This window comes from Uloborus diversus, chromosome 9 (assembly GCF_026930045.1).
Source record: "Uloborus diversus isolate 005 chromosome 9, Udiv.v.3.1, whole genome shotgun sequence".
Classification (NCBI taxonomy): Eukaryota; Metazoa; Arthropoda; class Arachnida; order Araneae; family Uloboridae; genus Uloborus; species Uloborus diversus.
This window is the reverse complement of record NC_072739.1, coordinates 131,404,799-131,419,389: the sequence shown is the minus strand read 5'-3', so window position 1 is coordinate 131,419,389 and position 14,591 is coordinate 131,404,799. Positions and strand designations below refer to the sequence as shown.

At 32.3% G+C, this 14,591-nt stretch overlaps 1 protein-coding gene across 1 annotated transcript in view; it reads right to left on the bottom strand.

Annotated features, from left to right (window-relative positions):
* The window catches only part of LOC129229367 (eukaryotic translation initiation factor 3 subunit J-like), a 43,684-nt gene extending 29,535 nt beyond the window's left edge, over positions 1 to 14,149 (bottom strand). Inside the window, exons 1-3 of the mRNA XM_054863659.1 lie at positions 14,096 to 14,149; positions 13,915 to 14,003; positions 7,216 to 7,267 (exon numbers count right to left, since the gene is read on the bottom strand). Of these exons, the coding sequence (XP_054719634.1) occupies positions 7,216 to 7,267; positions 13,915 to 14,003; positions 14,096 to 14,120 (166 nt within the window). The 5' untranslated portion in view covers positions 14,121 to 14,149. The remainder of the gene's footprint in view (positions 1 to 7,215; positions 7,268 to 13,914; positions 14,004 to 14,095) is intronic.
* Between the last annotated feature and the right edge of the window lie 442 nt (positions 14,150 to 14,591).

The following is a 14,591-nucleotide window of genomic DNA, read 5'->3' as shown; positions in this document are numbered from 1 at the left end:
TATGAGCATAGAGTTACATGAATATTTTCTGTTTTCATAATTTTATAAATTTTCTTTTCTTGCTCTGACTGCATCGTCTATCGGGGATGCAAAAAGTGTTCAGGTATAAAAGCAATTTTATGCCTACTCTACTTGCATTACCTTTAAAAATATAAAGTAAATCTGTAATTTATCTATAAAACTTGGCTAGTTACTTTGCATTAACTAGATTTTACTCTTTGCAAAAATTTACGAAAACATTTGGGGGAAAACGATAAAATTTTTCAAAAAAAAAAACTTTTTTGAAAAAAAAAAAAAAAAACACATGGTCTTTTTGAAAAAAAAAAAAATTAAAAAAATACTTGGCTTCAACCACGGTTGTAAACCAAACAATCTTGAATGAACAAACTACAAAATTGTACAATGTCATATCCTTAGATCAGGATCGAAGTTTATTTTTGAATGAAATGAATTCTTTAAAAAGATTTTCATGATTTTTAATTCAAAATTAACTTATATGAAATCAAGGATAAGTATAAAATTAAATTAGTCAAAAAATAACATTCAGGTTTCGTATTCTTCGGCAGAAAAAAGTTCAAGCACTCCTCAAGTATATTTTAAGAATTGAAAAATATTTTTTAAGGAGGCATTATAAAATATTTGTACAGTAAACATGATATGAGATCTCATTTGATTTTAACTGTGAGTTCATTGAGCATTATCAAAGCACTAAAATTTATTGAAAGAAGCTAGTTATTGTTGCTAGTTGTTGCTAGTACTCTTGCTGAAAGGAAATAATATATACTACAGGACCCAACAGATGGCGTTCTGTTTAAACTTTGTAAATTGAAAAGTTGAAAAATTTCAATAAACTATTAAGTGTTTGAACCGTTTTGTTGAAAAAATAAGTAAAAAGAAATTGTTTTAAGCTGCTTGGTGTCAGAATGTGTACATTTATTACAACTTGATTAATCTAATGCCCAGTGAGCAGTTGTTTTATGAACTATTTTTTCTCCTGTACTCGATGGTTTGTTCCTTCAGCCATACCTAAAGGATAAAATGCGTCCTCAGATATTAAGTATAAAAAACTAACTACCCATCTAGGACAAACGGGAAATCCCGCTGCAACATCCCTCATACGAAAAAGAATAAAATAACCGAAAGGATATCGTTTAAAAAATGATAAAGGTAAAAACAGTTCTCTGAATAAGCGAAAACCAATCATCCCTCCTCTACTGATGTAAAATCAACACATTCTTCAACTAAAATGAATAAAAACTCTTTAGAAATGAAAAACAATTCTTTGCGATTTGAAATATTTCGCCAAATAAACAAAAAATACAATAAATTACATTAACAGTAGCTTTAAATGTAAACAAATGTTGATGCAACTCTATTGTTTATAGCATAATCGCCAAGCCACCACGTTACTGTAATCGAGCCTATTATCAGTAAGTGAAGCTAACTCAGACCGATTAGCGGTCAGATCTTTTGAATGAAAACTTTTAAAACTTCATACAGTGCCTAGTTTGTTCTTTCCACCAAAGATAAAGATCTTCCATTGCACTGATCTTTTGTGCACAGAACAACCCTGTTGTAATTTATCTGGACGAAAATGAAATTTGTTTTGTCTTTAAATCACATATTTTCCTGTAATAATGTACTGATTAGTTTGATAATCCTTAAAGTATTCTTGACATTGAAGCCAAAACTCAGATGGATTTGAGCCGAGAAACAAATGTTGCTAGGTACAGTACTTTCTAATAATTTGGTTAGGAAAACCTAACGCATCAATTCGGTCACATGGTTCAACTATGACGACAGAATACACGTTTTGTGTGAACCTTCCAGTACTTTACTGTCACGGGACATAAAATTGTTGCTTTCAAGAAATGAAGGCTTTACTCTTTCTCTACGTTTTACATATTCTCAGTTGACATATCACAGTAGGAAATTTCATTACAAAAAGCAGAGCTGGCTTTCCTATTGTCCTTTGACAAATTAAATACTTATTTCAGTTCTCGCTCAACAATAGGTTAAAATAAATATTCATCATTTGGGAGATATATCCATCTAATGTTTAAATTAATTAAAACATTTCCGATTCGATCCATGGCGCTTCGAAACCATGCTTGCCACAACTTAATTACACACAAAAAATTTGATCAAAATCGGTCCAGCCGTTTAAAGCCTTATGGTGACATACGTCTGTACAGAAGATTTTTATACATTAAGATTATGAAAGAGTGTTTAATGAAAAAAAAAATAATTATTGAAGACCAATTTCAATTCTTGCTGCAGGTTGTCAAAAAACATGGCTGCGCTTATACCAATATCAAAATAGTTTGGTACTAGCACAAGCTCATCCATAGTGATTAAAATGTAATTATTGTACTATAATTTTTGACTTACAAAATGCTAAAGATTTAAATGGAATAAAGTTGTATTGCTTTCTCAGTCTTTTTCTTTCCTTTGTCATTTACTGCATAAAATCATATACTACTGAACTTTGAGGACATAGAGCATTAAAATTATGAGCTGAAACTTCACAATCAATCATTTTTTACATAAGGGTCATTCCATGTCAACTCAACACACCCATTTTACCTCACCCCCTCAGATTTTGATAAAATTTGGCACACATATAGTGGGCACTAAGAATAACAAAAATACAAAATTTCAAATTTTTATCTTGAATAGTTTTTTGTGTACGGCCTTGTAAAGTTTTCAAAAAATCATGAAAAAACTACAAACAAGCAATTTTCAAATTGCTCTAAAAGCTGTCAAAATTGAGTTAGAGAGGTGGGACCGGTGTTATTTTGTAGCTTTTTTAATGCTCTTTTAAGAGGTATGCAACATGTCCTATGTAGTAGTAAAAAAAGTTTTTTTGGTGCAAATCAAATTTTTGATTTTGATTATTTTCAAAAAGTACCACTTTTAAAATTTTCAAAAAAATTCTATAAATAGACAGTACTTTCATAAACTGCCATGCAAAGTTTTATGATGGGATGGTAATGGGATCTATGCCAAAAAAAAATATTACTGACCCCTATTTTTCTTAAATACCAGATTTTGACCAAATAATAATTATTTTATTGTAGTAAAATATATTGTAGTAAATGCTTTCATGACAGATATGAATGTATTGTACTTTAAATTCTTCTTATAAAAATATTAGTAAAAATTAAGGCAAATAAAATACCAATGATTATAAGCTTCTTTTACATTACACAAAATAAGTCTTTTTGACATTTTTTTCTTGCCTCCATCTGGCAGAGTAACTGTTACACAATCTTTCATTCCTGGCATCGCCCGGCTAATTTCATCGTTTTCGTAAAAAGAATGCACAGTTTCGACTGTTTCTGCTGATAAACACTTCCCTGGCTTTGGATTAGGACCTTCCATAAACCCTTTTTCTTTCAAAATTTGTTTTGACTGTCGAACTAAGTAGTTTGGAGCATTAAACTCACGCATTATCTTCCTAACACTCCATTTCTCGGGTAAACATGTGAGAATCATAATTTTTTTTTATCTATTTGTACAATTCAAAAAGTTGGTTTTTAGATTTTGAAGAACCGATTGGTCAATTTCAGTATCATTATCTGATGAAGAATTTTCAGCAGCAACAAAGAGTTTACGCTTCATAGATGAGATTTTTTTTACTTTAGTCGAAGCATACTGCTTGGAAGTTATTTTCTTCTTATCAATCGGGGACACACCTAATTCTTGAAGTGAAGTATTTAGTGTCTGAACAATCACTGAACTTGTTGCAAAGTCTGGATCTTCATCTGGAACACTCACTTCCAACTCAGGAGAATCTTCATTTTCAGAATTTTTTTCACTAATGGGCACTGTATTTTTTAACTTAGTTAGGTCTTTTCTACACTGATCACAAATCATGGAGCCATCAAGTATTTGTGGAAATGAACCTGTCATCCAAGATGTGACATTTCTCAGTTTTTTTTTATATCTCGAACACGATGATTTGTTTTCTTCAATGGACTCAATTGGACTCAACACTGAACTCTTACCACAGTACTGCATTTTTCACTAGTTTCCATATTTTCTAAAAAATTCTTAAAACTTGCCTTTTAACTACAAGTTTTAATCATAGATTAAATTCGCTAACACATGAGAAATACTGAAGTTCAAAGTAATAATTCTTTTATGTGAGGTATCACAACTATTTTACATTATGGAATGGATAACTTAAGACAGTAATAAAATTTAAAACACTACTTGTTAGCAAGGTCTCTAGTCACTGAATGAATGCTTGTGGAGAGTCTGGCTTGAGCAAGTTAGAAGAAATACCAGACTGCCACATGGGGGGCCATGTGGCAGACTAGTGTTTGTTTTAACTTGCACAGAAAGGTACCAACTTGCTAGATCTGCAGATACTGGATCAAGTGAATGGAAGGGAAAAGTTTTTTTTAAATAATACTTGCTTATCAAACTATTTAGCCACAACAATATTATTGTAAATTTATCAACTTTTCATACAGCATAAATTGATATAATTTTATTTAAATTTTGGTGTTTTATTTGCCTTAATTTTTACAAATATTTTTATAAGAAGAATTTAAAGTACAATGCATTCATATTTGTCATGAAAGCATTTACTACAAAATATTTTGCTACAATAAAATAATTATGTCAAAATCTGATATTTATGAAAAATAGGAGTCAGTAGTAATTTTTTTTGACATAGTTCCCATTACCATCCCATCATAAAACTTTGCATGGCAGTTTATGAAAGCACGGTCTATTTATAGAATTTTTTTGAAAATTTTAAAAGTGGTACTTTTTGAAAAAAATCAAAATCAAAAATTTGATTTGCACCAAAAAAAACTTTTTTTACTACTACATAGGACATGTTGCATATCTCTTAAAAGAGCATTAAAAAAGCTACAAAATAACACCAATCCCACCTCTCTGACTCAATTTTGACAGCTTTTAGAGCAATTTGAAAATTGCTTGTTTGTAGTTTTTTCACGATTTTTTGAAAACTTTACAAGGCCGTACACAAAAAACTATTCAAGATAAAAATTTGAAATTTTGTATTTTTGTTATTCTTAGTGTCCACTATATGTGTGCCAAATTTTATCAAAATCTGAGGGGGTGAGGTAAAATTTTAATTAAAAGTGTGTTGATTTGACACGGAATGACCCATAAATGGAACCTAATAGGAGGGTAAGACTAGTAAAAATTAGAAGTTTTTAAACTAGAAGTTCCATCTGAAACTAAACAAGCCTATTTTCCCATATACTAATATCGACTTTCTAGTATTTGATCAATATTCTCAAAATTAGCTAAAATCGCAAATTATTTCAAACATAATTTTTTAATTCTTTAAGCTGATTTATAGAAATAAAGTATGCCTTGCTCATCTAAAGAATTAGATGAATAAAAAAATAAATAAACAAACAAATACATTTTTTCTCGTTAAAAAAAATGTTTAACTGCTTTCAAAAGAATTAAAATTAAAAGTTTGTTAAAATAAAATCATATATCAAAAAAAAAAGTTTGTTTTCCCCCTGTTTCCTATGAAAATGAAATAAATGCACTTTCAAAAATAAATAAAAAGAATAAAATGACAATTTAAAGTACTCGGAACATTGACGCCAAAAACTGCATACATAAACTAAAACTTGAGAGTGAAAATACAAACTAATCACACTAAAAATGATTATATCACTGTAAAAACCATGGCATCGGAGTCAATTTGATTTTGGGACAAATGAGTCAGATTCAAGAAGCAAAAGTTTTTAATTCAAAGACTCGGAGTTGGAATGAGTCATTTTCCCTTAAAGTCCGAAACTCTGCCAATGTTTACGGAGTTATACTTATTTTTTTATACAAGAGTCGGAATTGAATTCTAAGAATCGCAGTGAGTCATTTTTCCTCTGTGTATAAATTTTTGCCAATGCTACAAAGTCAGAGTCGAAGTCGGTGTTCGACTAATTTTCAGGCACAGGAGTCCGAGTCAAGAATCCCAAAATTCTCGGAGCCGACAGTAGGGCGTCAAGGGCTATTTCCAACAAAATTTGAAGTAAATCCGCCTTAAAGTTCGAAATCTATATTGACTTTCAGTTTCCCTGTAGGTGCTAATGTTAAGGGATTTGAACTGTTCAAAATTGAACAGAAAATTGTTCAGATCAAAAAGATATTTTTGATGCATGAGTTCTTCATCAAAAGCTTTTTCCTACAAAGTTTGTTTGAAACCATTTCCCCTCTAAGTTCAAGATTCATTTTGGCCTTGAATTCCCCCCTAGGCGCAAATGTTAAGTTTTTTTTAACTGTTCAAAATTGAACGAAAAATTGTTCAAATCAAAAAATGAAATATGGAAATTGAGGTGTCCTTGCCAAGATCTTACGAACAAAAAAAATTGTTCGAATCGGCCTTATGTTCACTCAAAAGTTATTGGGGGGGGGGGAGGCAGAAGGCATTTTTCTCCATCTTAATACCCTTCTTTCCAATTTTTCTATATTTAATTTTTGACTTTTTTTTTTTGTTTTTTGCAATATTTTGAAGATGCATTTAGCATTCTTTCATGCTTTTTTCGTCTGACTTTACTGAGAAAGTAGGCTAAAAAAGGCCTTTTTTGCACCACCCTACTGTAAATAAAAGCCAGAAACCCATTGGACCAAGTGCATAAATGAGGAGATGCCATGCAAAAGCAAACAGGTCCATTTTAAGATCCTTTTTTAAAAAGCACAAAAAAATATTCTTTATTTAATGTTGACCTTTACATCAACAAAAAGTTAATCAAGCTCAGTTTCTAAATAATATTAATATTTGACAAAGTTTTGATAGAAATATGCTAATAATGTAACTGAAAACGTTGGATGTGTTCTTTTTTGCTTGAACTAAGATGATATGTATTTTTTTGCATGAACTAGGTTGGGATATGTTCTCTTTTGTCCGGACACATTTATTTAGTAAAACCCCCAAAAGAAATTTTACAAAATAATATACAGCCTGATAGTTTCAATTACAAATCTAATCTGCTGCAATAGTTGCAAATATCACTAGCTGGTGATTTAAAGCCAGCTTATTTAGTATGAATTTCAATATGAACTTTATGATATTGATTATATACTATTGAACTTTTGATGTACAATCAAAAGTTTAAAAATAAATAAAAGAAATATAATAAATAAAAAATATATCTAATTTAAATCATCTCGTAAAAGGCAAAACAAATATATTAGGTGATAACTTTTTAGCTAACTTACTATTTTGTTCGGGTTTTTCTTCTTTTTCTTCTTCTTCATCATCCCAATTATCCTGACAATAAAAAAAAAAATATATATATATATATATATATATATATTAGATTTTTTTCCCTTAAACTATCACTACACCAAATTACTACGAATAATTACTATAATATTACTGAGAACGTCCAGTGGGTCTGAAAAAAGCTACATCAGGCATATATATATCTGCACTTAATGTTTAATAATAGAGAAATAGCCATAGAACAAATAATTAATAAGAAAATGGGAATCAAGTTTCTATATTTCCATTCCAAAAGGGTATAGTATTGTTCCTAAAATTTTTATTAAGTTTAATTTAGCAATTAAAATAATCACCAATGGAAAAGAATAAAAACAAATCTGAAATAAAGTAACATAACTTGCTTTAAAATTCCATAGAAAGATTTCCATCTTTGTACATATAGATTTCAAAACAAAATACAAACATTTTAACCAGGGTTCTTCCAAAACAATGGAAAAAACTATAAAAAAACTGGAAGAATTGGGGGAAAAAGTAGAAGAAATGAAAAGAACTGGATGAAACCATCAGAAAACAAAACAGTACACAAAATTAGCATAGGTAAAATTCTAAGAACATATTTATGCTAATGAATATCAATATTTACTCTTGTGAATGAATATGTAATGCTATTAAGTAAAAAATTAAATTCGGTGGCGCAACAGTGCCTATTTCAGTTTCCAGGACTAAGGGATGGAGAATTTAAAGCAGATGTTCCAGTCAAGTGGTCAGCTGATAGAGGAACCCTCAGGCTTCAGTTCCTAAGCACGCTTGGTACTCATTTTATCGACCCACTGAAGGGATGAAAGGCTGAGTCAACAATGCTCTATTTGAGAATTGAACCTGGGTTTGTAGCGTGGAAGTGCAAAGCACTACTACAATTAAGCCACTGGGTTTTGTACTCTTAAATAAATGATCATTAATATTAGAAAAACTACTTTCAATCACAAGCTTTGGGTTTTCACGGGCAATACTGTTAACTTTAGGAAGGCACATTGTTACAATTTTGTTAGTGAAATGTTTGGTTTCTGCTAAGAAAAGTACCAAAGGCAGTCGGCCACCTTGCAATAACTCAAAGCATTATAACTAATATTCTTTTACCACTATGTTTTGATTGGGTCTCACAATCTTAGAAGACAGTGGGAACGTCCCATAACTTAAAGATTTTGCCGATCCCTTGGGACTTTGAGTTAACAAGAGTTGACTGTAATTGATTTAAACACACAGAGTACCATTAGTCTTAAATTATACCAAAAATTTTTGTTCGGCAAATTTACCTTGACTAATGTTCATGAATGATACTATTTATCCCGTACGGGTCGAACGCTGCAAGTTTGTGTCAGCGGTGACTGCTCGTCGTATCCGAATCATGCTTATCTGCGTTACAGCATACGCTACTCAACAATCCGAACTACACTCGTGTGCGGCTTGGTTTCAGAACGAAATGTTTACTATCAGATGGCGTTACTTATCCATGTTCCATCCAAATGATTTGGTCTCGAACATTAGTATTTCTCTCTCGGATGTCAGCATAGGGTCTGTCAAGTGTCTGATTTGTTGGACATGGTGATAAAAAAAGGGAAACCCATATTTATTTTGAAGCAGTTGTTTGTAGTTTCGATTCCATGGGAGATATTCTAGCACGGGGTTTTACTTTTAGATTCATTACTGTAGCCATGGTGAATATCTTTCCGAGGAGGAAATATCTAAATTTATGACTGATCCATCAATGGATCTTTTGGGCTACAATGAAACTAAATTATTGGAGTTTTTCATACAGTAGTTACTTTCCATAATCATTTGCTGAAAAAGAAGGCAAGGAACTTAGACGGAGTTGTGTAGTTTGCTCGAAGCACAATAAAAGAAGTAACACTACCTATGAGTGTAAAATGCGCATTGCTCCGTGCTTTAAAATACAATATTCTTCAAGTATTTCCTAATATTAAGAGCAATTATTTTCCCTCTTTTGTACAAAATATATTGTTTAATTTTGTTACTTTTAGTTATAGTAAAAAACACTATATTTTGTATTTTTATTGCTAAATATCAATTATTTTCATCAATTTTTTTTTGTTATTATTAAAATTATGATATATTTTACCACATATTAAAAAATGGTTTCATTTTTACATTAAGTGTACATTTTATCCATGATTATGTAATGAGTACTTTCCGAAATTGTGTATTAGGCTGAGCGGGAGAAATTGCCCCGGTCTTTATGCAGAGTTCACGCGTTACAAGCTGTGGTCCTGAGGGAGCGTAATCTTTTGTGGGCGCCGCTCTGAACGAGTTAGTCCCATTTATCAATTACAAGACTCTCCAGACTCAAAGCATCATAATAAACTAAGATTTTAAAGGAAGTCCCTTGAATATATGAAAATAACTAATATCACTTGAGTACCTCATGAGGAATAATTTCATAATTTTTGAAAAGAGGAAAGTTTTGTGTCAGTCATGTCTGTTAAGGATAAAAGTTCCTGCTGGCACTTGTTTGAAAAAGATGGTGCCTTCTTTCTCTAGAGGATTCATATTTATCCTATCCTTTCCTAGCCTTTAAGAATTCCGCTAACAACACTTGAGTGTGGTGGCCGACCCCCTTGGATAAAAGATTGAATTCTCTAAAAGAGCTTTCCAGAAATGGATTGACTGACAAAGAAACCGCAGCATACAAGTCTGAGAAACAACAAACATAAAAAAATGTTGGTAGCAAAAATTTGACTGGAATAGCAATTTTGGATGTTGACTTATAGGGGTTCCTGCAAATGTGTGTCAAGTTGGAGAGGTTTTAGCTGATTGAAATTAGCACTAGTTCAACCGAAAGAAAATAAATGTCGACTTATTGGGGAAGTCTTGTTGTTACCATGTTGAGTAACCAAAGTTTCACTGGAAGGGGGATTTTTTTCACCCAATGTATCCTTATAGATAGGTGAGGTATATGAACTGTCAAAGGGAATCAATAAAAATAATAATGAATTACTTCAAAATACATTAACATCAAATAAAGTAATACATAAAATATGTTCTTAAATGATATTTTTCAAAGACAGAATATTTAGTTCAGGCTTTTTTTTTTTTTTTTGAGCAATCACGATTGTTTATTACTTTCATTTGACTGTTTTTGGCGTTGTACAAAAGAGGGAAAATATTTGTTCTTAATATTAGGAAATACTTGAAGAATATTGTATTTTAACGCACAGAGCAATGCGCATTTCACACTCATAGGTAGTGTTACTTCGGCTCTCCTCTGATATGCCCCCCTCTTGGCGAGATTTTAATTTTTCGCTCGATACGAAAATCGCCAATAAGGCGATAACTTGGCAACCCTGGTTTTGCAACTTGAACGCTGGAAAGTAGTTTCTCGAAGTCTGTCTTTTTGCATGTGTCTGTGTGGTAGGAGGTAGGTGCTCATATGTTCCGCTCTTAGGGAGATTTTAAGTTGAATACTCTAAAATAAAGTTTCAATTCAAACTTTATTTTAGAGTATTCTTTTTCTTGTTGTTTTTTAATGTTAATTTAGTTGAATTTTCTATTTCAATTATGAGTTCGGTTTGTGATGTTGTCCAAATGTATCAATTGAAATTTTTGAATGAATCTTCTTTTTCTTTTTCGTCAGGTCGTCCAACGTTTGGACGTACCGGAGTCCTAAATAGATTTTTTATATTTAAACTAATTGAAAATAAAGAGGTTTTTTTAGAATTTTTAAGGGAAATTGGTTTACTTAAGAATGAAATGTTATGTTCTAGATGTAATTCTGTTATGAAAATTAAAAAAACTAAAAACTGTTCAGATGGGTTAATTTTTTTTTGTAGAAAGGTTATTGGGGGTGTTGTTTGTGGAAAAGAAGCAACGATCAGGAGTGGGTCATGGTTTAGTTCTAGCAAGTTGAAAATAGAGGAGATTTTTTTGATAACATATGAGATTTTAATTGGGACCAAAACTGCTGATATTGAAAGTCAATATTTTTTTTCATCACAAACTTTAGCCGATTGGCGAAATTATATTAATGAAGAAATATTAAATTACATTGAATTAAAATCCGAACAAATAGGGGGGGGTTGGGAAAGTTATTGAAGTTGATGAATCTAAATTTGGGAAAAGAAAATATAATCGGGGACATGCAGTTGAGGGACAATGGGTTTTTGGGGGGGTTGAACGGGGTTCGGGGAAAACTTTTTTGGTTGCTGTTGGGGATAGGGGTAGGGAAACTCTATTTTTGGCAATTAAGCAGTGGATACTACCAGGCACGACGGTGCACTCCGATTGTTGGAGGGCATATGATACATTGGGGGAGGAGGGGTATGAGCATTTAATAGTCAACCATAAACTTAATTTTGTAGATCCAGAAACTAAATGTCACACTAACACAATTGAATCCACATGGAGACACGTTAAAAGTACTCTACCAACATATAATAGATTAGGGGATTTTAAATTTTATTTAGCTTATTATTTATACAAAAAAAATTGTGAATACAAAAATGAGGATATGTTTGTAAAGTTTTTGGAAATAATTCGCGAAATTAATTGGGTGGAGTACAAAATACAAGTAAAATAAGGTTGTTTTTTTTGGAATTTTTTTTGTCAAAACAAACATAATTTAAATATTTTTGTAAAGTAATGATAATAAAAAATGGGATAATTTCCCTAAGAGCGGAACATATGTGCACTGCCTCACGTGAGGAAGTAAAAGAAAAGTAAAAAAGGTAAGTGAACATATTTTGAATTATTGTGTTTTTAGTGTGTTTCTGGTAGTTTGTATTTTGGTCTGGTTGGCATTTTTGTAGCACAAAAATGGTGTTAATTTCACATAAAATCTGTGACTTTATTGTATACTGAACGGAGGAGATCTGTGACTTATATCCGACTGTGATGTATATTAAAAGTCGGAGGGATAACGGACCGAGCGGCAGCGAGGTCCTGGCGAGCCCGAGGTCTCATAGTACTTTCGTAATGAGACCGAGGCAGGGCCGGCGAGCCGAGGTCTCATTACGAAAGTACTATGAGACCGAGGGCTCGTATCCCGGAGAAACAACGGAAAAAAATTAATGCATTAATTTCATTAAATAATTATCGACATAATTTGAATTTTTCCTGTTAGCGCTAAAAAAGCATCGCTAAGAACGATGTATGACATATGACGTCATACATAGTTTTCTTGGCGACGCTTTTTTGGCGCCAACAGGAAAAAGTCGCCAAGAGGGGGGTATATCAGATTTGTTCCGTTACTTCTTTTATTGTGCTTTGAGCAAACTACACAACTCCGTCTAAGTTCTTTGCCTTTTTTTTCAGCAAATGATTATGGAAAGTAACTACTGTATGAAAAACTCCAATAATTTAGTTTCACTGTAGCCCAAAAGATCCATTGATGGATCAGTCATAAATTTAGATATTTCCTCCTCGGAAAGATATTCACCATGGCTACAGTAATGAATCCCCGTGCTAGAATATCTCCCATGGAATCGAAACTACAAACAACCTTATTTTCCTACGACTTTATTTTCCCGCCAGCACCCTCTGCAGCATCACCGTCGACTGGCTCCTCACAATGCTGCTCCTATAGTGAAAGCTGTCTCGAGGTTGCATCTATATCCTACACACACACACACATACACACATGCATACATACAGACAGCTACACATACACACACTCATGCATACTGACACATACACACACCCACAGATACCCCCCTCTCACACACACACACACAACTACCGTTCACTCATGCCTACATGCATACACACACTCGTGATTGCGAAAAACATAATTCGAATTCAAGATGTCAAAATTCAAATTAATTTTTTTTTGTTTTTTTTTTTAATTAAATGATTTTACAAGGGTTGAAATGTCAAAAATCTATGAAAATTTTTCTATAAGACATGCCAATAGGGTTTCAGAGTTGTCAAAATTTTTGACAAGCTTTGAGTTCACATCCTACTGATATAGAACATCATAATCACTAAAGTTATAAAAATCAATGAGGTAAAACATTTTATATACAAAGAGATTTTTTGTATCACTAAAACACAGGGATGTAGGGGATATTGTAGTGCCAGGTTTATTTCAATTAAAACTCAATTTTTCCTAATTTATTCCTTCTAGGGTACTTACCGCTCTCTTGCAAGTCTTGCAGATCCAGAAACACAATAAAGGGAAACCTTAATTTTGAAAAAAAAAATCTATTCAGGCTAAGTGACACCGAGCAAACTCTTGTCGATAAAACACCACTTTAAACTTCCGAAAATTAATGATTGATTGAATAAGAGTAAAAAATATTGCTGAAACAACATTGCTGTTGTATTGTTTAAGATCTGTTTACTGAAACATATTGTTTCATTAAATGTTCACCATTTACTTTTATTGCAATAAACATAAACAAAGAATTAAAGGGATGCTTTTGACAATGCCGATATCTTTGAAAGAGTTCTAGAAAAAATTCTTAGGTAAAAAACACAAAAATTGACATTTCTGAATGTTTTCTTAAAAAATTATAAAAAGTAGGTCGAATAACACGTTAATTCATTTTATGCGCATTCGTTTGATTACTTGAAACAAATCAAATGCGTATTGATAGGTTCAAAGAAATTTGTTTTAAAGCTTAGTAGTTAAATGAATGATGATTATAATTATGAATAAAATTATACAAATTAACTCTTACTTTTACATCATCGTCTTCGTCCTCTCCTTCCCATCTGTCAGTGTGAAGAATAGGCTTTTTAAAAACTGCGGGCTCAAAATCTTCGTTCTCTGCATTGTTTAAAAATTAGATTTATATAGGTAGTCGCTTTAAAAACTACAGTTAAAATTTTAAATTAATAAATTACCACGTTTTGACTTACCCCAATCTGCTTCGCCGTCCGCCATGATTGCAAAAGAAAGGCAACTATGCAATAAGAAAAAGTGTTGCCGAAATAGCCGAAGGAATTACGCTCAACCGTTCAACCGGTACTAACCGCAGCGTTTTTGAGACCTACCGGCTAACTGGCTGCTTCCGATGACGTTCATTTATGAGCCTCACCGGTTGATCTACCTAGAGTCCCTACCTGCCGGTTAACGCATATATCCCCGGTTAACTGCAACTTAAGCTGGTTCATTGGTTGATGGAACCACGTAACATTTTCGACCAATCATAAGTATTTTTCACCTGCGTGTTATTCGTCTGCGCAAGTAAGCGGTGACCAACCGAAGCGTACGATGAAGCATTGGTTCGTGATGCATATTGATCGTTCCCAAGCGGTAATTCTGTAAGCCACGCTATGGCTTGGTTTCTTCCATGCTCGATAGATAGCGCCACTACTTTTTCATGATTTTTTTTTGCTTTCTTTTCAAAAATGT